This window comes from Microcaecilia unicolor, chromosome 6 (assembly GCF_901765095.1).
Source record: "Microcaecilia unicolor chromosome 6, aMicUni1.1, whole genome shotgun sequence".
Taxonomy (NCBI): Eukaryota; Metazoa; Chordata; class Amphibia; order Gymnophiona; family Siphonopidae; genus Microcaecilia; species Microcaecilia unicolor.
Window position 1 is genome coordinate 61,673,694 of NC_044036.1, and position 25,567 is coordinate 61,699,260.

Here is a 25,567-nt window from a genome sequence, read left to right on the forward strand (position 1 = left end):
CTGTGTGCCGGAAAATAAAAAATATTTTCCAGTGCACATAGTGGACTCATATCAAAAATGAAATTACTGCCCGGGCCAAATGGCAGCCAGGTGGTAGATCAAAATTGACGCACGTAGGATGCGCGTATGCATCTAAGTAAAAGTGCCCTGATATCTATCTATCTATCTATCTATCTATCTATCTATCTATCTATCTATCTTATATGGCCTGATATTCAGGTAGCAGATAAGTGCTGCTGACCAGGGTCATACAGGGATTTCCAGCATCATTAGCTGGATAATTCTGCTGGAAATCTCTGCAGACTATCCTGACACTATCCAGATAGTTAACTTTATCCAGAAACCATAATTCAAATAAAATAAAATAAAATAAAATGAACTGTGCAACTCAAAAACCACACACGTTTAAATGAGTAATAATGTGCTCAGTTTTTTTTGGTGTGTTATTGTAACCCAAAGATTTGAGAAGCATATACACACATTCTTCACATCATCACACACCCTGCCTCCAGCCAAATATTAATATATAATAGCAGATCTATCAAATGTTAAAGCTACTTTGCTTAAGTATGGGTATGGACAGAACTGTGGATCTTCGCTCAATTTTCAATGTGTGAAGACAGCGCCACAATTGATCTCAGTTCATGGACGCTGTTCTGAATCAACGGCTACTATAACACTTTTCCATCTCAGTCTGTGTAAGGTGAAGTTTCAAAATTACACAGACAATAAGTGTTATAGTAGCCATATTCTATAACAATGCATATACATTTTGAAACACCCATAAAACACCCATTTCCCCACCCATAACCAAACCCCTTTTTGCTTACACAATTAAAATTTAGATGCAGTGCGTTACAGAATACGCTTAGGGATTTGTGTGCGTAAATTGTAATCATTGCCAATTAGTGCTCATAATTGCGTATTAAGTGCTGTTAACGCTATATAGAATCCGTGGGATAGTGGCTGATGCACAATATTTTTTATTTATTTTTATTACATTTGTACCCCGCGCTTTCCCACTCATGGCAGGCTCAATGCAGCTTACATATTATATATAGGTACTTATTTGTACCTAGGGCAATGGAGGGTTAAGTGACTTGCCCAGAGTCACAAGGATTAGGGTTTAACTTCAGACATACCTACACAGCGGCCAGTGTTTAGATGAAACACTGACCACGGAGTTTTTCCTTTCCCTTGGATGTCATTATCATTATGTAGCTGTGTGCACCTTTATTTGCAGAATAGTGTGGAGTGTGCTGCGAGTTGTAAGATCCTTCCCTGAGGGTACTATCACATTTTATGTGACCTCCAAGGGTGTCAGGGCTGTGGTTTGAGCTGCTCTATCACAGGCCTGGCAGAGGATGAGAAGGCAGCTAGGAGCAAAGCTCCTGGAAATGCCTGAGAAATATCATCAAATATTTATAGAGAAATAGAACTTTTAAGTTATGTTTTTCTTTGAGGGACTGTGGTAATGCTACCATGGCCGCTGAGGGTGGGGGGGGGGGGGACGACAAAATTCTCCGGGCCCGGGCCTCCAAAAGGGGCCCGGCGCCAGGGTCTCTATCTCTCCTGCTCCTGACGGGACCCGAGTGATTGCTTCCCGACAGGAGTAGGAGAGAGGAAACTCCAGCACCGCACCCGGACCCCCTTGGAGGCTGGGGAGGACCCAGAGGAGCACCTCTAGTGCTGCTCTTCTGCCCAGCTGAACGGTTGCTTTTCCTCTCAGGCACGCATGCTTTGTTTTGAAACCGAGCATGCCCTGAGAGAAAAAGCAGCCACAGGAGCAGGCAATCAGCAGAAAAGCAGCGCTGGAGGAAGACGTCTTCTGCTGGCGAGGCCTCAGGATCCCCGCCAGCCAACAAGACATTTCAAATGTGGCAGCGTTTTTTTGAGGGGGGGCAGCGGCAATGATTGTGGAGGGGGATTGGCCGCATGTGGCGGCCCATCCCCGGGCCTGGTTCAGTCTCTCGGTGGCCCTGAATGCTACCAAGCAGAGCTAAATACTTGAAATTCTGCTTTTTATCTAGACAAACTTAAATGCTGCTTTGACTGTTTTCCAGATCCTTGAATAGTTCCTAATGAAGATGATTATTTTTAAACAACTGTCCATAGATGTATCTTTTTAAGGTGGGGCTATAGTTACCCATTTTTAGGGTGCATTACTCAGTAAAATCCTGCTGTGATACCTACCAGAATGGAGCTCCAAGGGCAGACTTTCCACTGGTTTTTCAATGCCATTAATCATCAGCTTCAGGCTTCCAGCCTGAGGGAACATATCGATGTCACTTTAAAAGAAGGAGAAACAAGTTTAGAGGATCAGGAAGTTGTGCTCCTTGCACCACTGAGGATTTCAACTAGAGAAATGTGATTTATTTATTTCATTTATTCAGCAAAATCTTATATTCTGCCAATTTGAGATTTCACCCACTCATGGCTGGATTACAAATAAAAATGTGTAACACAGTCATGTCATACAAGAGAAGTGAGAGGAGAGATGTTAATATGAAAAAAAAAATCATTCCTTGCCTAGTAATTTTTTTAAACAAGTTGGGAGTATATTTTTATAAGCAGTGGATTCTTATAGCCAGTTAGCTTTAAGCTAGTTTGTGGTTGAAAGTGTTAACTAAAGTTAGCTGTATCAATAGTTAGTCTCTTAAGTCATTTAGCATTAGTTCTGCCTCCTGTAGCTCCCATGAACAGGAGAAAGTGTTGGAGGCAAAACTGGCAATGGAATTCAGAGAAGGTCCCTAACTGTGAAAAAGTGAGGAGAAAGTCAGGATGGGAGCTTTGCACCATAGGGGAGACAGAAGGGGCTTAGGACTCTTATTTGCTATCATGCTTGCTGTCTGTGCAGCATTTATTTATGCCTTAGTCAGGGCCCTGGGAATGATTAGTTAGGGTTACCATATGGCTCCAGAAAAAGGAGGACGGATTGAGCCAGCCGGGTTTTACTTCCATTGCTTGAAAGCAATGGAAGTAAAACCCAGCTGGCGCAATTGCTTTCCATTGAAAGCAATGGAAGTAAAACCCGGCTGGCTCAATCCGTCCTCCTTTTTCTGGAGCCATATGGTAACCCTATGATTAGTGAAAACAGGAGACTCTGTATATCTATTCTGTAGGGGTAAAATTTTAAAATCTATGATCTAGGCCTCAAACTTTCAAAGTTGGGTAATTAGCTGTTTTGGGGGCCCTTTTACTAAGATGCGCTGAAAATGGCCTGCGGTAGTGTAGATGCTTGTTTTGGGCATGTGCAGAATAATTTTTTAGCGCACCTACAAAAATGCCTTTTGTTTTGGCCGTAAACGGACATGCGGCAAAATGAAAATTGTCGCACGTCCATTTTGGGTCTGAGACCTTACCACAAGCCATTGACCTAGCGGTAAGGTCTCACACGGTAACCGGGCGGTAATGACCTATGTGCGTCAAATGCCACGTACCAGAAAATGAAAAATATTTTTCAGCCGCGTATAGCAGATGCACGCCAAAATTGAAATTACCGCAAGGGCCATGCGGTAACCGGGTGGTAAGTCCAATTTGGCGCACGTCGGGCGCGTGTAGGCACCTACGCGGCTTAGTAAAAGGGCCCCTTGGAGATGGCATAACTACTGAAAGTTTAGATTCATTGTAAGACTCATTTTTCCACAGGTTTTGTCTATCAAAGCACTCAGAATGGCTCTCGTGGAAAGTAAAACAATGAATCTTAGCAATGATTCACATAATATATCATAGAGTTCAGCAATGGCTCAACTGATGAATGAAATTGAACAGTCAGTTGTTTTGAGCATGGCTGCACAAATAGCAGAAATCCATGATGGTGTATTTGAATCCTAGCCCCCAGTGTCCTGCAGCAGCTCAGGCATAATTATTTTGGTAAGAGTAAGAAGCCCTGTGGCAAAGTTTCTGAAGTTCAGTGGACAGTATGTAGCACACTTGCACAGATCTCTACACTAAGTAATAAAAATGTGCATCTTACTTTATAACACTGGGGGAAAGCACGCATGAGTTCCAGTAATTAATTTATAACGAAGGGGCAAAAGCATGAACATGTCCAGGTAATTAATTTTCTTCTTGTACTGAGACGAAGGGGATCTTAGTCAGAAAACAGCACCTTCTCTGTGTCTTGGGTTGGGTCCTCAAGAGTGGTGCACTCTGAACTGCGGGAAAATGCTCCAGTCTTGGGCTACCAAGGATGAGTAAAGTGTCCAAGGTTCTGTAGCATTTGTCCTGTGTGTATGACAAAGTCCAGATTGAAGCAGACGAAAGGGGAAGATCTGCTGGCTGCCTCTGCCTCATTCTCATGTGCAAATTCCATGTAGAAGATGAAATTTCACGGGAAGGGCCAGATCCTTACCAGGGCTTCAGGATCACAGGCCAGAGGCACAAATTTTAGTCTTTGTATTAATAGCAGCTGAGAGAAGCTAGAGAAATACTCCGAGGCTCAGAGAAGTAATACACTTTAAGACAGAATCACACTTAACAAGTAGCTTTCTTTCGAAATGCACTTACAAGCTGCCAAGTTTAACATTGATTGCCTTATAGTCAGGAGACTCTTCAGCTGGCTTCATCATCACTATGAATTTCAGTTCAGGGCTACAGTCTTGCACTAAAACGTGGTTGCAGTTCCCTGGCATACTGTAATCAATTTTAACTTCATTGAAGGTTGTAATTGTGTCTTGGGTTGCTGTGCAGCGACCTGCGGAAACATGTTGGTAAAATAATGGCAAAACAATAAGAAAAGGTATTTCCTTAATATTCACGTGGATAACTACTGATATGTCAATAGAATAAGCACTTTTCAAAATGAGTAACTAAAGTTTAGACAGTTGAGCAATTGATTTCTTTATCTTAAATGATAGGAGGGTAAAGCATGGATTTTCCAAACCCTCAGGCTCCCTTGGAAGACATCAGAGCTTACCTTTTGCCTTTACTCCCCCCCCCCCCCCCACACCATTTCCTATTTTTAATGGAGTTTTCCCCCTCTTCCCAACACTTCCCAATAGTCTGTCTTGTGAGACTATTTACGTCTGGCTTGTTGTTTAGTAGATTGTAAGCCGCCTAGATGGCAAATCTGTAATGTGGAGTGGCAAATGTTAATAAATGTGGAAAATTATTAGCACCATGAAGAAGCTGGTGATTCATATTTATTGATTTATTTATTTGGATTTATTAACTGCCTTTATGAAGAGATTCACCCAAGGTGGGGTATGTTATTCCTCAACCTGAATGCCATTCTCCTCGAATTTACATATGTTCTGATCTTCTAAATGGAATATTTTCTTTAAGTTTCTTAGTCAAAGCACTTACAGATGTATTAAGCTGTGGGATTTCCCATGGGTTAGTGAAACCAACAAAAAGAAGGTCCAAGTCTCCCGCAAAGCATACGTAAAACAACAAAAAGAGCGGAAGAAAAACCAAAACAGACTAGAAAAAAAAACCCATAGAGAGTAAGAGCACCAAAGAAGTTTATTAGGACCCTACACGGTCCGTTGGAACATTGGTAAATCTTGAATTATATCATATTATCATATTTGTATGTGTCCTCATTTTTATTCTGGCCTTTACGAGTATCTGGATGTTTGATATAGCACTATTTAATTTCTATTTTTTTCTACATTGCCATGTTGTTAGAATATTTCTAATATTTCTGATATTTTCTAGAATATTTCCAATATTCCAAATGTCATATTTTCCTTTTTAAAATTTTGGTATTACCTTCTAAATATGAGTGTGTTTTTAGATGTCTTTGTTTTTAACCTTGTTTTGTAATCAAGTTGCATGATTTTATTTTTATATGTGTATTTACATATGCTTAAGAGTGTATATATGTTGATCTGTAATATTTTTTTTGATTTTAGACCCCAGAAGAAGGCCGGTTGGCCGAAACACGGACCGTGTAAGGTCCTAATAAACGTCTTTGGTGCTCTTACTCTCTATGGGTTTTTTTTCTCCATGGGTTAGTGAGCCATTACCATAGCACACGTTTGAGAAAAATTTAGTTATGGGGTGTGGCTGAAAAGAATAATCATACTTCAATATCTTTTTTGCAAATACTGCAGGCAAAGATGTGTTTGCATGCCAGTTTTTGCTGAATTTTGAATTAATGCACCAATCTGCATAACCTTGCATAGCAACAGCTTGTACATGCAGAATTAAATAAAAATTTGCATAGAATTTTAATATTTACTAGAGGCAAAATTTACAAATAGTTTTGCAAATGGGGCCTACGTATGAAAAAAAATGCATAGACCACCTAAACATTGCTGGTTTATGTATTTTGGGTTATTTTGTGTTTTTTCTTTTTTAAGCTTAAACGTTTTGCAAAATCACTTTCTGCTTTAGTATACAGGCCTCAAAATTTTAAGAAAGAAAAAGTGATTTTGTACAATTGCAGAGCAAATAGATAATGAGTGGGACAGAATCCACTTCGTTTGAATGCTGCTCTGGGACAGGCATGGCACTAATGCATTCAAGGTCACATTTTGGCATGGACAAAGTGAGCACATGCGTAGGGCCCAAAATGTTTGGGAGGAGCCTGTCGGATATACTCAGGAGGCTAGGATTGCTAACGATCTGGATTTTTTTCAAGTTTGTACAGATTTGTAAATTAACTGTCTCAAAGCTAGAAGGATGGCTACAATGTCAACATTTGTGGAGTTTAGCTCCTCCCATTTAACCATTTTTGACCCAGTCAGTCACTTTAGGTCCCATATTGAGGGCACTCAATTTATTTATCAGTCGCCTGTGTGGAACTGTTTCAAACGCTTTACTAAAATCCAAGTATATCACATCTAGCACCCCTCCCACATTCAACTGTTTGGTCACCCAGTCAAAGAAATCAATCAGATTTGTCTGACATGACCTGCTTCTAGTGAAGCCATGCTGCCTCAGGTCCTGCAGTTCATTCGATTCGAGAAACCTCACAATCCTCCACTTTAGAAGCGTTTCCATTTTTTACTCACCACTGAGGTTAGACTGACAGGTCTATAATTTCCAACCTCCTCCTTACTTCTGCTCTTGTGCAGAGGGCCTACATCCGCCCTTCTCCAGTCCTCTAGGACTACTCCAGACTCTAAGGAAGCATTGCAGATGTCAGACAGTGGAGCCCCAAAATCTTCCGAGTTCCTTGAGCACCCTTGGATGTATCCCATCAGGCCCCATCATTTTGTCTACTTTTAGTTTAGCTAGTGCCTCACGAACGCAGTCTTCTGAGAATCAGTCCCAGTCTTCCATACATCTGTCGCTATTTGCATTTGTTTTCTGCAGTCCTTCCCCCGGCCTTTCATCCATGAACACAGAACAGAAATAATTGTTTAGCAGTTCAGCTTTATCCTTATCTGCTTGTACATATACCTCCCCCTCAGCTTTGAGTCTCACAATGTTATTATGGCACTTCCTCTTGTCACTTATATATCTGAAAAACATCTTGTCCCCCAGTTTTACCATATTGGCTATCTTTTCTTCCTTTTGCCTCTTCACATTCCTGACAGCATTTCCAGCTTCTCTTAGCTATTCCTGGTATTTTGGCCTGTCCTCCTTTTTCTGAGTCATCTTATAATGTGAGAAGGCTAACCTTCTTTCCCTTTGCTTTTCAGCTACTACGTTTGAGAACCAGAGCGGCCTTCTTTTCCTCTTACTTTTATGTAATTTTCTAACACCTTTAAAATAACTCCTTTCAGTTTCGCACACTGTTCTACTTCCTTCAGCTGCTCCCATCCAACCAACTCTTCCTTGAGAAATTCCTCCATCTTGGCAAAGTTAGTTTTTTTTAAAATCTAGGACCTTCAATCTTGAGTAAGCCCTCTCCTCCTTTATTTTAATACTGAACCGCACCATTCGGTGATCACTAGATTCCAAATGATCTCCCACCGTAACATCAGAAACATTTTCCCCGTTTGTAAGCACCAGATCTAGAATAGTTCCATCCCTCGTTGGTTCTGTTACCTGCTGCTGAAACAGTTCTTCCTGTAGAGAATCCAAGATTCCTTTGTTTCTAGATGACCCCGCAGCAGGGACACCCCAGTCAACGTCCGACATATTAAAATCACATATCAGTAGTACTTCCCCTTTCCTAGCTATTTTGTGGATGTCTTCAATTAAGTCTCTGCTCATTTCTTCTGACTGTGAAGATGACCTGTATATTACACCAATGTAAATATATTTTTCTTTCCTCTTACCAGTTTGATCCACAGCGCTTCTTCCTTACCCCATATGTCCTGCAGTTCTGTCACTTTAATATTATTCTTAACATATAAGGCCACACCTCCACCCTTTTTTCCTACCCTGTCCTTTCTGAATAGATTATAACCTGGTATAACTATATCCCTGTCATGGTTCTTCGTGAACCACATCTCCATGACTGCCACTAAATCCAAGTCGGCTTTTATCATTGCAGCCTCTAGATCTAGAAATTTATTTCCCATACTAAGGGCATTGATATACAAGGATCTCCAGATATTACTCTTTTTTTTTTGCTTTCTATAAGGGTTTTTGATGTCTTACCTTCCTGAGGGTTATTAATGACTTTGGGCTTTTCTCTCCCATTCCCACCAAATTTAGTTTAAAGCCCTCTTTAGTGTTTTAGCCAGTCTGGTACTGAGAACACTTTGTCCCTTCCTTTAAAGATGGACACCATCACTGCTCAGTAGCTCTTGGAAAATCATCCCATGGTCTAGAAATCCGAAGCGCTTGCATTGGTACCAATCACGCAGCCACACATTTAGCGCCAGGATACGAGCTTCCCTCATTCGGCCTTTACCTTTCACAGGAAAGGTTGATGAGAAAACCACCTACGTACCTGCTTCACCCTCTGACCCAGAGCCTTGAAGTCGTGTTTGATATATACCTAGCATTATCATTTGTGCCAACATGGATAAGCAGCATAGGACAGTGGTCAGTAGGCTTGATGAGTCTAGGCAATCTTTCCACTACATCTCAAATCTTTGCACCAGGCATACAACACACCTCCCTGGAGGTCATGTCCGATCGGAAGATGGGCTCCTCGGTACCCCTCAAAAGAGAATTACCAACCACAACTACCTTTTGCTTCTTAATGACCACCACTTTAGCGGCTTTGGGATTTTGATCATTCTTTACTCCTGTTCGCGAGATGTTTTCAACTCTTCTGTATCCAGGGCTGTGAACCGATTCTTCAGTTCAACAGAAGATGGAGTTGGGGGGTTGATTTTAAAGGATTTGGTGACCTGTGTCCAGCTGTTCTCTTTCTGTACAAGTACATAAGTACATAAGTAGTGCCATACTGGGAAAGACCAAAGGTCCATCTAGCCCAGCATCCTGTCACCGACAGTGGCCAATCCAGGTCAAGGGCACCTGGCACGCTCCCCAAACGTAAAAACATTCCAGACAAGTTATACCTAAAAATGCGGAATTTTTCCAAGTCCATTTAATAGCGGTCTATGGACTTGTCCTTTAGGAATCTATCTAACCCCTTTTTAAACTCCGTCAAGCTAACCGCCCGTACCACGTTCTCCGGCAACGAATTCCAGAGTCTAATTACACGTTGGGTGAAGAAAAATTTTCTCCGATTCGTTTTAAATTTACCACACTGTAGCTTCAACTCATGCCCTCTAGTCCTAGTATTTTTGGATAGCGTGAACAGTCGCTTCACATCCACCCGATCCATTCCACTCATTATTTTATACACTTCTATCATATCTCCCCTCAGCCGTCTCTTCTCCAAGCTGAAAAGCCCTAGCCTTCTCAGCCTCTCTTCATAGGAAAGTCGTCCCATCCCCACTATCATTTTCGTCGCCCTTCGCTGTACCTTTTCCAATTCTACTATATCTTTTTTGAGATACGGAGACCAGTACTGAACACAATACTCCAGGTGCGGTCGCACCATGGAGCGATACAACGGCATTATAACATCCGCACACCTGGACTCCATACCCTTCCTAATAACACCCAACATTCTATTCGCTTTCCTAGCCGCAGCAGCACACTGAGCAGAAGGTTTCAGCGTATCATCGACAACGACACCCAGATCCCTTTCTTGATCCGTAACTCCTAACGCGGAACCTTGCAAGACGTAGCTATAATTCGGGTTCCTCTTACCCACATACAAGATCTTCTCTCCCTTTGCTGTAGGTCCCGAATGTTTCAACATGCATTTTTGGGATGAATTTCTAGTTGTCAGAGATGTTTCTTAATCTTGCGACCTTCTCTCTTAGTTCTTGTACTTCTTTCATGAGGGATAATTCTGTTAATTCTGGAGTGATGAAATGTGGGGGAAGGCCATGAATGAAGATCTTGGGGGCAGGAGTTAGGGCAAGAATTGAATGTACATGACTCGGGGTGAGGGTGATAGAAGAAGTAAATAGGGGTCTGTGATAGGGCCCATAAATGTATGTTTGCCCAAGGCCAATATAGTGTTAATCTGGCCTTGAGCACACCATGCACTTGCAGTGTCAAAGGCTTAGAGGAAGACACATGAACTAATAATGGTAAAGAACTGCTGACCTTTAAGACTGTCCAGGAGGAAATAAGGTGCTTTGTGGAATACATTCCAGCTGAGGCCTGAAGCGTCATTAACTGGAGGTACTGGAACAGATACTGGAAGTGGAAAGGCACTGTAGTACGCAGTGAGCTGCAGGAGCAGAAATAAATCTGTGTTTGAGAAAATCCCACATCTGTCTAATGCAGAAGTAAAATGTATTGTTGACAGTGAAATGGCCTACCTGGGGTATTTTCAATTTTATGGAAAAAGTTCGTGATGAGTCCAGAACGAAAGTGGCCTTGGCTTCTCTGGAAGGATTGCTCTCCCTCTTCTCATAGAATCCAAACATGTAGAAGGCTCCTGGAGCTAATTGGTCAACCCTAGAAACAAAAAAAAAAAAAAATGGGATTCTGAGTAAGGAAGTTTAAATGGAATTCCCTTTTACCAAGGTATGCACTTACATACTTGCATTTACAAATTGGTATGTGAAGAGCCCCTGCGTGGAGCCCCTCAGTGCATCCTAATCTTAAAAAACAAAGTGTGCAAGATTAAGCCACAGCTGTAGGCGTGTGTGACGTAGTGCACTCTGGTGGCAAAATATCTTTCAACAGCAGATACTAGCACTGTTTTTTTTTTTTTTTGGACTGCTTTCTCTCAATAGAAGAGATATCACTCAATAAACACCATCAAAATGTTAATCCAGTATCCAATATGTAAACTGAGTAGGACGGAATTCAAACATGCGTGGGATAAACATAAAGGAATTCTGTTCCGAGGGAATGGATCCTCAGAAGCTTAGCTGAGATCAGGTGGCAGAGCCGGTGGTGGGAGGCAGGGCTGGTGGTTGGGAGGCGAGGATATTGCTGGGCAGACTTATACGGTCTGTCCCAGAGCCGGTGTTTGGGAGGCAGGGATAGTACTGGGCAGACTTATACGGTCTGTGCCCTGAAAAGGACAGGTACAAATCAAGGTAAGGTATACACAAAAAGTAGCACATGTGAGTTTATCTTGTTGGGCAGACTGGATGGACCATGCAGGGCTTTTTCTGCCATCATCTACTATTTTACTATGTTACTATGACCTTAAAATGTGGGCTCCAACAGTCTTAAATTATGTGCTTTGCAGCGTATGCTGTTAGTTCAATACATCAGCACTGGCATGTCTTGCCGTTACATTCAATATTTCCAGAGATGCGGTTTATAGCAATACTAGCTCAGATAGAATGTGGGTGAATGGTGAACTCAAAATGGTCCATGGACATAGAGCACGTGGTCGCTGTGCCTGGCATAGTTCTATGACTGAAAGGCTGAAATTGATACACCCAATAGTTGACAGGATTTGTAAACCCTGTAGGAGAGCTACCTGTGCATCCACATTCCACATTTGTTCACGGTTCCCTCTAAGCTGAGTGGGAGTCCTCCACCTTCAGGCCTGCCAGTGGGGGGTGCTGTTTCACTATCACATTTTGAATAGTGAGGGACAGGCAAGCACTGCACCTACTTGTCCCTAGCTATTGAAAACACAATATTGAAGCACCACCTCCTACTGGTAGCAAAGCAGTTGGAGGACTCCCACCCAACCTAGAGGGAACAATGCATTTGTTACTTGTAATATTATTATCTGCCAGTGTCAATTGATATATGTTGGTAAAACTAAGAAAGTTATTAGGCTATGGCTTAATGAACATTGAGCAGACTTCATAATGGAAAATGTCTCTGTCCTAAGGTTAATCACTGTATGCTTTAGAATCATAACGTGGAAAAGCTTCATTGGAGCGTGATTGGTACAGTTGAGTACAGTTGGTATGGGAGTACCAATTAAACTACAGGGAGCAATTTTGGATATTCTCTTCAAAGAGAATAAATAAATAAGTAAAAATAAAAATATGCCTGCCTCAGAGATAAGTGTAAATTTATGTATTTCTATTTACACCCATTCTGTGTCCTTATTTTATAAATGCATATGCCTTCATAAAATACCATCAAAATATCTCTCCAGTGTCCACTATTTAAAATATGTAGATGTAGCTTCAAATGGGAGATGCAACAATCATTATGGAAATGTCCACAGAATTGTAGTCACCATATTGGTATCATCATCCATTCGTAAATGTAGGATTATTAACTACTTCCTTCCTTCATTTTGCAACTCTCACAGAAAAGCCTTCATCAGGATTTCTCCTCATTCAATTCTCATAAAAAAAATCTTTTTCAAATACAGTTAACATCTTCAGCCCATCAGAACTCAACAGAAGAATACATTCCAAATCAAACCAACGACAGTCATTCCTTTTTGACATTTAAACCAGCAGGAGTCACAGGAGGAAGGAACATGGGGTGTCCAACATTTATTTGTGTAACTTACAGAGTATGTTCCGTGCTAAACTGCTGCATTTAAGTGCACATATTTACACCTATTATTGACATGGCATAAGTGGGTGTGTCTAAATATAGCCACATAGATGCCAGCTTATGCTAGTATTCTAGAAGAATACTTATGTGCATAAGTGCTCTTATTGAATAGACTCACAGCCAGCGGCAGCCCTACTATTAGGCTACCTGAGGTGGGGGCTTCAGGTGGCACTCTCCAGAGAGCGGCACTCTCCCCTTCCTTCCTCAACCCTCTTCCCCAAATTTACCTTACTTCTTTCTTTTGCAAAGGGCAGCAGTGGCAGCAATTATCATAGGCTGCCCTGCCACCGGCACTGGCCTCTTCTCCCTACTGCAGCCTGCCTCTTGACGTAACTTCCTGTTTCCTCAGAGGCGGGACATGCAGTAGAGCGAAGAGGCCGGTGCCGGTGGTACTGTGGCAGGGCAGCCTATAGGAATTGCTGCCGCTGCCTGCCGCCTCTTGGAAAAGTAGTAAATAAGGTAAACAGTGCGGGAAAGAGGTTTGAGGAGGGAGATGCCAAACCAGGCGAAGGCGTGGGCGAGCATCTCATCCCTGCCTCGGGCAGCAGATTGCCTTGGACTGCCCCTGCTCACAGCCCACGTAATTTGAGCACTTAACTTGTAGCACCTAGCAGAGACTAGGCCAGGCCCGGGACAAGGCCGCCCTCGGGCCCCCCCCCCAAGGTCGGTGGGCCCCCCTCCACCTACCACCGGGCCCTCTCTCCACCCCCGGGCCCTCTGCACTGACCTTAAGAGCCTCACCTTCAAAGGTGCAGCAAGCAGTGGCAGACCACTCCTTCCTTCTGTGTCCCGCCCTTGTGGAAGTTACGTCAGGCGAGGGCGGGACACGGAAGGAAGGAGTGGTCTGCCGCTGCTTGCTGCACCTTCGAAGGTGAGGCTCTTAAATTCAATGCCAGGGAGCGACGGAGGGCGGGGGGGCCGGACTGCGGAGGCGGCGCCAGGCCTCCCCCTGGAGGCCCGGGCCAGGGGAATTTTGTCCCCCCTGTCCCCCCTCTCGGCGGCCCTGGCACCTAGTTATGCCCCATGAGTGTATGCATGTTTTATAAAGTATACAAGTACATCACAACTCCAGCCTAACTCTACTCCCAGTAGAAGCACCATGTTATTGCTGGCGTGCATATGCATATGCACACACTGAATGTGGGCATTCCTGAGGATGGACTTGCATTGCACGTGTGTGTTTTACAAAACATGTACATGCACACTATCCCTTGGATTCTATATGGCAACTAAAGTTACACATGCAATTTTGGCCACACGTGACTTCATTGATTAACCAGCCAATTGGTGTTGATAATTGGCCACTAACGAGCAATTATTGGCACTAATTAGCACTACTTAGAATTTATGTGCAGAACTTGCTAAGTATATTCTATAAAGTGGTGCGTGTAATTCTACCACATGGATCGCAAAAGGGGGCATGGCTGTGGAAGGGACATGGGCGAGTCATGAGCATTCCTAAAATTTATGCACAGTGTTATAGAATATGCCAAATCCGCCCCTAAGTTAGGTGTAGGCATTTACACCAGGTTTTAGTTGACATAAATGGTCATGCCTAAATTTTAGTCACAGGGATGGGCGTTACACAGTGGCGTTCCTAGGTCAGCTGCCACCCGGGGCGGATCGCCACTGTGCACCTCCCCCCCTGGGTACAGCACGACACCCCCCCCCCCCCCCGGAGCATCAACATCCCCCCCGCACATCAACCCCCCCCCCCCCCGGAGCATCAATACACTCCCCCCCCGGCGCATCAACATACCCTGCATCAACACACGCTGCTGGAGGGGTGTTGGGAGGAGCCGCGTGGCTGTCGGCTCCGCTGGCTCCCTCTGCCCCGGAACAGGAAGTAACCTGTTCCGGGGCAGAGGGAGCAGTGAACCAGCGGAGCCAACAGATGCGCGGCTGCTCTCTGCACCCCTCCAGCAGCGTGCACCCGGGGCAAACCGCCCCCACTGCCCTGCCCTTGGTACGCCACTGGCACTACGTGTATTCTATAAATTGTGCCTAACTTTAGGTGAGGTTTGTAGAATAGTGCTAAGATGGTTTTCTTCAGCGCCAATGTTTTAGGTGCCATTTATAGAATCTGGCTCTTTAACTTGTAATTGACAAACAAAACAGGAAGGAGCCTCTATGTGTGTACAAAGGAAAAATGGAGAAGTAGAGAATAAAACAGACAGATTCCATATGGGGAATATCCAGGGAACATAAGTCTTTACTAGGAACCAAAGAAAAGACCCAACATAGGGCCATGTTTCAGCAGGAATTTCTGCCTGCTTTAGGGGTCAAAGCAGAACTGTATAAAAACATACATGCATAAAATAAACACAAGCAGAAACAATGAACATGGCAGTACAAATAAATATGCAATAAAAAAAACAGATGAACTTTTTTAAAGAAATTAAATATACAAATCAATAAAAATAACAAAGGTAAGTAAAATATAATCATTTCCCTTTTGAATATGAATTTTAAGTGACTTATGATTATATTTTACTTACCTTTGTTGTTTTTATTGATTTGTATATTTATTATTATTTTTTAAAAAGTTCATCTGTTTTTGTTTTTATTGACAGTATTTAGATTTTATATGTCATGTTTAATTGCATATTTATTTGTATTGCCATGTTCATTGTTTCTGCTTGTGTTTATTTTAGGTTTATTTTATGCAGGTATGTCTTTATACAGTTCTGCATTGACCCCTGAAGCAGGCAAGTATTCCTGCCGAAATGTGGTCCAGTGTCAGGTCTTTTGTTTGGTGCCTAATAAAGACTTGTGTTCTCTGGATACTGCTTGTGTAGAAGTGTTATCCTCTACTTCTCCACTTTTCCTACAGCCATTAAGACATTTGGGAGCGTAATAATTGGGCTACCGTTATGACAGGTTATTTTATCTCTAACTTGTTCTATTTCAGCATTTTATGTAATGAGATGTAGGGGTCCTTTTGCTAAACTGTGGCAAAAAGTGGCCTTAGCACACCCTTGCATGGGTTTTTCCTGTGCGCTAAAGCAATTTTGCTGCAGTAAAATGGCTGATTTTCCATTTTTTGTATTAATGGCCATACTCTAACGATGCCATTAGCTTGTGGCCATTAACAAAAATTACCATATGAGCACTTACCACCACCTATTTTGTAGGCAGTAAGGGCTCATGCAGTAATCCTGCACTCACCAGTTAGTGTGTGCTAATCTGAATGTGCTATTTAGTGCAGGAATGCCCTCTTCCCCATCCTAACATACCCCCCCCCCCCCCAAATAATAATTTTTAGTACGTGCATTAATTTGGCAATTACTGCAGAATGCCTGAGCATGGCCCAAGGTATGCATTTTAAACAGTGTTAGGCACATGTTAGCACCTAATGCAGCTTAGGAAAAGAGCTGTCTAGTTACTAATAACTGGGGCTAAGAGTACTACTACTACTACTATAAATCACTTCTATAGCGCTACCAGTCGTACGCAGCGCTTTACAATTGAACATGAAGAAGAAAGACAGTCCCTGCTCAAAAGAGCTTACAATCTAAATCAGGACAAACAGACAGGACCAAAAAGGATAAGGGAAGGACATACAGAAGGACACATAAGGATAAGATAAGAGTTACAAGTCAGGAGTCGAATGCAGCATCAAACAGGTAGGCCTTTAACCCGGATTTGAAGGCAGCCAGGGATGGAGCTAGATGTAATGGCTCAGGAAGCCTATTCCAGGCATAAGGTGCGGCGAGATAGAAGGAGCGGAGTCTGGAGTTAGCGATGGAGGAGAAGGGTGCAACTAGGAGAGATTTGCCTAGCGAACGGAGTTCTAGGGAAGGAGTGTAGGGAGAGATGAGGGTGGAGAGTAAAATAACACTTCTTAATAGTAGCCCGTGTTGATAACTTCCCCCTTTGGCAAATGACTATCCACTTACTCTGCACCTGAACTAGCTTGCTGCATACTCTGTAACTTCATTCAGTTCCTCATATCTTATTCAACTTGCATTTAAATTGCATTAGAACATAAGAGTAGCCATACTGGGTCAGACCCAATGGTCCATCTAGCCCAGTATCCTGTTTCCAACAGTGGCCAAGCCAGGTCACAAGTACCTGGCAGAAACCCAAATCCCAGGCAAGCAGTTGCTTCCCCATGTCTATCTCAATAGCAGACTATGGACCTTTCCTTCAGGAACTTGTCTAAACCTTTTTTAAGCCCAGATACGCTAACCACTGTTACCATATCCTCCAGCAAAGAGTTCCAAAGGTTAACTATTTGTTGAGCAAAAAAGTATTTCCTCCTATTTTGTTTTAAAAGTATTTCCATGTAACTTCCTCGAATGTCCCCTAGTTGTTGTACTTTTGGAATGAGTAAAATATTGATTTACTTCTACTCGTTCTACACCACTCAGGATTTTGTAGACCTCAATCATATCTTCCCTCATCCGTCTCTTTTCCAGGCTGAAGAGCCCTAACCTCTTTAGCCTTTCTTCATATGAAAGGAGTTCCATCTCCTTTATCATTTTGATCATTCTTCTTTGAACCTTTTCTAGTTCCGCTATATCTTTTTTGAGATACAGCAACGAGAACTGAACGCAATACTCAAGGTGTGGACGCACCATGGAGCGATACAAAGGCATTATAGTATTTTCGGTCTTATTCACCATCCCTTTCCTAATAATTCCCATTATAAACCATAAAGCTGTATTCCTCTGTTGATCACCCCACCCCTCACCTATCCACACCCATCCTGTTAGAATATCAATGATATGCTTTGATGTCCCCATTCATACCTCCTACTCACCCCCATCCTCCCACCCTGTCAGACTATCATAGTAATGCTTGAATGTTTTCACTTATATACACTGTCAGCTAGCACATTTGCTTATTTCCATCTGACGAAGAAGGGCAACCTTCGAAAGCTAATCAAGAAATGTATTAAGTTATGTCCAATAAAAAAGGTATCATCTTATTTTCTTTTCCATGTTTTATTTTGTTTGATTTCTATTGATAACCTTAAGAGTGGACTAACACGGCTACCACACTCCTCTACTAATAATTCCTAGCATTCTGTTTGCTTTTTTGGCCGCCACCGCACACTGAGCAGAAGATTTCAGCGTATTCTCTACAACAACACCCAGATCTTTTTCTTGAGTGCTGACCCCCAAGTTGGACCCTAACATCAGGTAATTATGATTCGAATTATTTTTTCCAATGTGCATCACCTTGCATTTGTCCACATTAAATTTCATCTGCCATTTGGATGCCCAGTCTTCCAATTTCCTAAGGTCTTCCTGCAATATTTCACAGTCCGCAGGTGTTTTAACAACCTTGAATAGTTTTGTATCATCTATTTCCTCACATTTAATAAACACCTAATTCAGGTCAGTAGCAGTGCTTCCTCTCCAGCAGCCAAAGAACAAAAAATAACTGTTTTTTAGAACAAAATTTGAGCCTTTCTACTATCCTTTTTATTGTTCTTTGCTGTTGTTTCTACCTCTAGAAAAAGTTAAGTTTAAAACTATGAGAAAAGAGTTGTACACTGTAGAAACTAGTTAATAATGCTTTCTTCTCCCCCCCCCCCCCCCAAGACTGAACTAGGCCCTGCTGTGCCTGCTAGAGGCTTAATGCTGTGGTACAAAGTTCAAGTTTTAGAACTAGGAGGAAAAGGGTATGGAGACTAGTTGATAAAGTTTGATTTTTTTTTTAATTCTGCCTACCAATAATCTACAATTCCTCCTTTAAACCCTATACTCTTAGTTCCCAAAGCACAGAGCAAAATAATGTTCACTTACCAAAGAAATGTCCTCTTCTCTCAGAACTTCTTATTGAGTTTAGCCACCCATATATTCATCCCAATGACTTTGTACTACCATCTTGACCTCATCTATATATCTCAACTGTCCTTTCCCCCTTTGGCTATATAGGAAGATGTTTCATTGTATTGCACAAACAGCATTTGCATCATATCTAGGTTATTGCCAGGTCCTTTCTACCTTGATTGACCACTATTGGAAACAGGATACTGGGCTTGATGGACATTTGGTCTGTCTCAGTATGGCAGTATGTTCATATTTGAATTCCTAATGTGTGCTTATTAGGTGTTTCATTGGTATTATGGTGACATTGTATTATATCTTTGTTATATGAATGTTTTTTCATGCTGCCTATTATAGTATCATATGTATCCTGCTGACGTTTTTCATATAACTAGTAAAAAAGGCCTGTTTCTGACAGAAATGAAATGGGCACTAGCAAGATTTTCCTCAGAGTGTGTACGTTTGAGAGTGTGTGTGAGAGATGGAGTATGTGTGTCAGAGAGAGAATGAGAGACAGAGACAGAGTGTGTGTGTGTTTGTGTGAAAGAGAGAGTGTGTGAGAGACAGAGTGTCTGTGTGTGTGAGACTGTGTGTGTGACAGAGAGATAGAGTGTGATAGAGAGTGTGTCAGAGAGAGTGTATGTGAGAGACAGTGAGTGAGTGTGTGCCCACCCTCTCGCAGGGCCCCCTCCCCACCCCACCTCTCTGGTCTCAGGACCCCTCCCCATCTCCATCTCCCCTGCCCCCCCTCCAGCCATCCATGTCCAGCGACCCTCCTCTCCCTCTGCCCCCCCTGCAGCCACCCATGTCCAGCGACCCTCCCCTCCTCCTCTCCCCTGCCCCCCTGCAGCCACCCATGTCCAGCGACCCTCCCCTCCTCCTCTCCCCTGCCCCCCCTCCAGCCATCCATGCCCAGCAACCCTCCCCTCTTCCCCGGCGCATCAAACCCCCTCGCCACCCGCAGCTGCAACTGGTAACGCTATCTGGCCGCTGCTGCTTCTCCTGTTGAGCAGTGGCGGCCGCTACAAAAAGGAAAAAAGCAATAAATGTTTTTAAACATCAAGCGCGGCACCGCAGACAGCCATCAGGCATTGGCTGTCGGCTCTGCAGCCGCTCCTCCTCTCGCCTCTCACGTCGCTGCGCTCCTCCGGGATCTTACTCCAGGGGCAGTGACGTGGAGGCGAGAGGAGGAGCGGCTGCAGAGCCGACAGCCAATGCCTGATGGCTGTCTGTGGTGCAGTGCTTGATGTTTAAAATCATTAATGGCTTTTTTTCTTTTTGTAGCGGCCGCTGCTGCTCAACAGGAGAAGCAGCAGCGGCTGGACAGCGTTACTAGTGGCAGCTGTGGGTGGTGAGGGGGTTGATGTGCTTTGGGGAGGGGGCTGTTGATGTGCTTCGGGGGGGGGGGGGTGTTTGATGTGCCGGGGGGGATGCTTGGGTGATGCGCTGAGGAGGGGGGTTGTCTGATGGCTGTCTGCGGTGCCGCGCTTGTCATTTTTTGATGCGTCGCTCCCTGCCACTTGCTTGGAGCAAGTGGCAGGGAGCGGCGCACTCACAAGTTGCTCCGCGTGTTTCCCTACTCCTCCCCTTGCCTGGGAATCAGCTGTGAGTGACTTTATCCTGGCTAAGGAGCCTAGCTCAGCAACTCCAGGAGCCATGGACACAGGCAGTCCCATATTAGAACGTTGGTGGTGAGAATTATAAAGGATGTTTTAAAGTATTGTTTTAATGTGTATATTTCTGATACCATATCATGTTAGTCCTATTACTAGTATTCACTTTGCCATCCTCAAGTTTACCTCATTGAGGGGTCCTTTTACAATTTTAGGAAAGCCAATTTTATACATGCAGAAGCCTTTCTAAAATGTCCTCCATATTGTTCTAATTTAATACATTTTTCTTCACTAACTTGCCAGATCTACACACCCTTCATTAGGTCAAAACAGAGAGATTAGATTCAGGCAAAGGGTGAAGTGGCCTGACTATAGAAGTGTTTCACATTATAATTATGGTGGTTTGAAGGGAGAAGAGAGGAAAGGGGGTGGTGAAGTGGTAACAGAGTACAGGACACTGATTGGTACGAGATCCGCAATGTGACACACAAGATGATGAAATCTTACCATTTTCCAATGCTTTTGAAAGCGGATGGACTCTTGGGCCACTTGGCTGTTATTTTCACAGCTGGCTTGCTTCCTACATAGCCAGTTTCAGCCTTTGCTTTAATGTCATAGCCCCGACCATTCATGCCCCATTTTACACGTGCCTAAATCAGAAAAGAAATCGTGTATCTTTTTTTTTTCTTGTATGGACCAGAAGAGCATAATGTGACTGATATACGCATTAGCACTGAAGATGACAATAGTTCAGTGTTACCTCTGCTTTGTGAGAGCTAGGGACTGCACCATGGATGAAGACTTTCCAAGGACTCGACTCTGCCATGTCTACCACGTAGGCGTCAAAGTGTGTTTTGTGAGGGTCTTCATATACAACCATCTGAAAGCCTTGCTTCTTGCTATCACTCCTGATGGCTTTAGCCACAATGGATAGCACTGGAGGCTTGCTGTCACCCAGGAATTTTGACTAAAAGCAAAAAAAAAAACCTTTAATGGAACAAGCAAATGACTTGCTAGTCACACACGCTCACAAAGGCTAACACTGACTGACACATACTGTAAAAGGATTTGCTTATCTACTCCTACCCTAGCTCAGATCATATTCACATACCATTTTGACCTCACATGCAACTTAAATTAGTCCCCTTATTTTCTAATTCTTGTTGCTCTATCTTATCTAGACTGTATATTTCACCTTTACTTAGCCCCTGTGCTGACAATTAAGATGTTTTATTGCATGTTGTGTTGGCATTGTAAGTAGCATACTATGCCATACATTGTATTGTTATCTGAATATTTTTACTGCTATAATTATCTATTGCTTGTGTTCAACTTATTCATGCTGTACACTGCCGTGGGTGAGTTTCCTCAAAATGGCAGTAAATACATTCTAATTAAAAAAAAAAATAAATAAAAGTGAGAAAATGCGGCCATGCATTGTTAAAAGGGAGTCATTGGTTTTTGTACTATCCACCTAATTAATGCACTGCTGAATGACCTATAGATGTCAGCCTTTTCCTTCCCTATGATTTAATGTCAGATCTGAGAAACAGAGCACAGTGTAAAACCTGGCAACCTGTTTCTCCTATATTGCACACAGTAACCGTAACTCATGAAAACGTTTCCCTGTACATGTGTATTGGAAAATAAAGCCTAAACCATATTCTTTTCTGGGTTGAGAGGTCTACACTTGACTTGAGTCTAAAAACTTGACTGATGTGCACTGGATACAAAAGGCAACACAAGGAATATCTTATGGTTTATCTTCCTGGCTTAGTGATACTGTAGGTGCTGCAGTGGGAAGACGAATCCGATCACTGGGGTGTTTTCTCCCATATTTGATAGTATCAAACTCGTTTCCACTTTGGTGGGGGAGGGGGGAGGGAGGTGGAAGGGGCAGAAGGTAAGGAAGCCATATTGGCTGTGGGGAGAAGATGACCAAATCAGTATTGGCACCTACAACATCTAGGGGAGCACTGTCCTCTCTGTGCTCACCCCAAACTATGCCTGTTTATTATTATCTCTTGTAGTAGAGGTAATGGTTGTGGCAGTGGTTCCCAAATCTGGTCCTGGAGGCACCCCATTCAGTCAGGTTTTCAGGATATCTGCACTGAATATTCATGAAAGAGATTTGCATGCGCTGCCTCCACTGTGTGCAAATCTCTCTCATAAATATTCATTTGTGGATATCCTGAAATCCTGACTGACTGGGGTGCCTCCAGGACCAGGTTTGGGAACTACTGGATTAGGGACAAGCTTCCTTACACTGGCAGCTAAATTTGTCAACCTTCTTTGATGGCCTTCCATCATATTTGTGACAACGTTTGTACCTTGAAGCAGCAATATTTACAATATGTTCCTGAAGAACCTTTGAAAGCTAATCAAAAAATGTATTTAGTCCATTAAAAAAGGTATCATCTTATTTTCTTTTCTATGTTTTGTTTTATTTCTATTTATTACTGATATGATGTCTAAATCCGATTTTGGATGTTTTGGGAAAAAATATCAAAAAAATCAAGAAAAACGTCCAACTTTTTGTTTTGAAAATGGCCGTTTGCTAAATATTTTTGGGCTCAGTGTGTCTATCCCAACAGAGCAGTGGGGCACCCTAGAGGGCACTGTAGTAGACGTCATAGAAAAGGTCCCTGGTACACATCTCACCATTACGGGCCTTTAAAAATGGAACACAGTTCTTTAATGAATGAGCCTTGACAAAAAGACCAGACACGGGCCGTGTTTCGGTGACTAGCACCTGCGTCAGGGGTCACAGTGATGACGTGGAAAACTTGGGAAATAACGCGAATATATTCCTCTACAATATATTATTCCTTACCCCACGTCTCATATAGTAAAAGCTACAAAGCACCAAGGCACTTTCACTTTCTGTATCCGTTTGGATATCCGTTTGGATACAGAAAGTGAAAGTGCCTTGGTGCTTTGTAGCTTTTACTATATGAGACGTGGGGTAAGGAATAATATATTGTAGAGGAATATATTCGAGTTATTCCCCAAGTTTTCCACGTCATCACTGTGACCCCTGACGCAGGTGCTAGTCACCGAAACACGGCCCGTGTCAGGTCTTTTTGTCAAGGCTCATTCATTAAAGAACTGAGTTCCATTTTTAAAGGCCCGTGGTGCTGTTTTTTTTGTTTGGACTTTAGTTTGTACTTCGTTCCCTCTCTTTTGTTATATCCTTATACACATCTCACCATTAGCACCTTATATTTTATGGGGAGCCTTTCAAAACCTACCAAAATCTTACCGTACCCAACTGTACACCACTACAACAGCCCTTATGCCTGCAGATGTCACCTATATATAGGTGCAGTAGGTTTTTGGTGGATTTTGGAGGGCTCACACTTTCCACCACAAGCGGAACAATTAAAATCGATTCCCTTCTCTACAGTCCACTGCACTGACCACTAGGCTACTCCAGGGACCTGTTTGCTACTCTAATAAGACTGGCCATAACATCTGAAGTTGTCATAGAGGGTGGTATGTGCTGTTTCTTTTATATCTTTCGAGGGCTGGATGAGGTCAGTGACCACTGGGGGAGTAAGGGGGGGGGGGGCTCATGCCTTCATCCCTCTAGTGTTCATTTGGCCATTTAGGGCACATTTGTGTGACTTAGGCATGATTGAAGCAGGTCTAGATGAAAATGTCCAACTTTTTTTTTTTCTTTGTTCCATTATGGCAGAAAAATGTCCAAGTTTTGGGAACGTTCAAATCCCACCCCAGTCAAAATGGCACTTTATGCCATTTTTCTCTTTTGAAGATGAGCAGCTGATCATTTATATAGTGCTACTAGATGTACACAGTGCTGTACAAATTATATGCAGGTACTTTCTCTATACCTAGAGGGCTCACAATCCAAGATTTTGTACCTGGGGCAATGGAAGGTTAAGTGATATGTCCAATATATCAAGAAGCTGCCGTGGGAATTGACCCCTGGTCAGCAGGATCAAAGCCCACTGCACTAACCATTAGGCTACTCCTCCACTGCTATATGTCCTTATATGTTCTAAGTGATTAATAAATGGTGCCTCTTGTCATGGATGCATGGATGCTGCATGCATGAAGAGCTGGTGCTGATCTTAGAAAGAGTATGGTAAGTGCTAGAGAAATGCCTCTGTTATCTATTTTGCTAATATGGGCTGCTCGGATTCTCTAGCCTTGGGCTGAATGCTTAACTTACCTCATGAGATGACTTAGCGGTATCAGAAGATTTGCTGGAGCTTGAGGAGCTAGAACTGGACTTTGAGGAGCTGGAGCTGGAGCTTGAGGAGCTGGAGCTGGAAGAGCTGCTTCGGACACCTGGGCCTTTCTTGATTTTGTGGAGTAAAATTATTTTAAAAAGAGCTATGAAAATATGCTTAATAGGCTATTAATGCTTTATTATGTTAGATATTGAAACAATTTCTAAAACTTTTTATCACTATCTAAATATTTCTTTATCTAGCTATCTATGGTCCTACTTCTCTAAAGTTTTTTCTCCCTTTCAGTGTCTACAAGAAGAATTGTACCTGCCTTGTTATTATATTACAGTATGTGTATATAAGGGTGAATAAATGAGCCCTTTTTATTTGGTTAACTCAATACATTTGTGATTAGCTATGCTCCCTTCATCGGGTCATGGAAGAAACCTTGCAGTTATTCTGCACTGAGGGGCCTTTTTAAAAGGTGCGGGAGGGCTAATGCATGGGTAGCACATGTGCCCAGTGGTAATTTTGACTTTGGCACACGCCAAATCCCGTGGTAGAAAAAAAATGTTCTATTTTCTACCGCGGGAGGCGTTCCTGGTGGTAACCGGCATAATGTCCATGTTGGCGCGTGCTGCATGATTACCACATGGGTAGCGTGTGAGCCCTTACTGCTAGGCCAATGGGCATGGATAAGGGCTCAGGCTGTAAATAGGCACATGCTAGTTTTAATATGAGCGCACACCCATTTCCCGGCCTATTAAAAAATAGCCTTTTTCCCAGCCTAGGTAAAAAATGGCCCAGCGCCACGCCTAAAAGACATGCCCACATTATCGCCGGCCACTTTTTACCGCTGCTTTGTAAAAGGACCCCTGAAATAGTTTTCTTTAAACCCAGTATAACAGGGCTGTGACTTCTCTGCCTAGCTCCCAAAACCGATGTATTGAGGTCTCCCCTACAACCAGAGCCGTAGCGAGGGCGGTTGACACCCGGGGTGGGTCGCCGCTGTGCACCCCCCCCCCCGGGTGCAGCACGGCGCACCCCTCCGGCGCGCACCCTCCCCGGAGCGCATTCTTACTTAGTTTAGAAGCGAGGGGCGGGTGGGAGG

The 25,567-nt window shown here is 43.1% G+C and overlaps 1 protein-coding gene across 1 annotated transcript in view; it reads right to left on the bottom strand.

Annotated features, from left to right (window-relative positions):
* The window catches only part of LOC115471884 (vitellogenin-A2-like), a 98,110-nt gene that overhangs the window by 6,843 nt on the left and 65,700 nt on the right, over nt 1–25,567 (bottom strand). Inside the window, 7 exon segments of the mRNA XM_030205790.1 lie at nt 2,194–2,288; nt 4,510–4,696; nt 10,480–10,606; nt 10,698–10,836; nt 20,768–20,910; nt 21,021–21,227; nt 24,456–24,584. Coding sequence (XP_030061650.1) covers nt 2,194–2,288; nt 4,510–4,696; nt 10,480–10,606; nt 10,698–10,836; nt 20,768–20,910; nt 21,021–21,227; nt 24,456–24,584 — 1,027 coding nt within the window.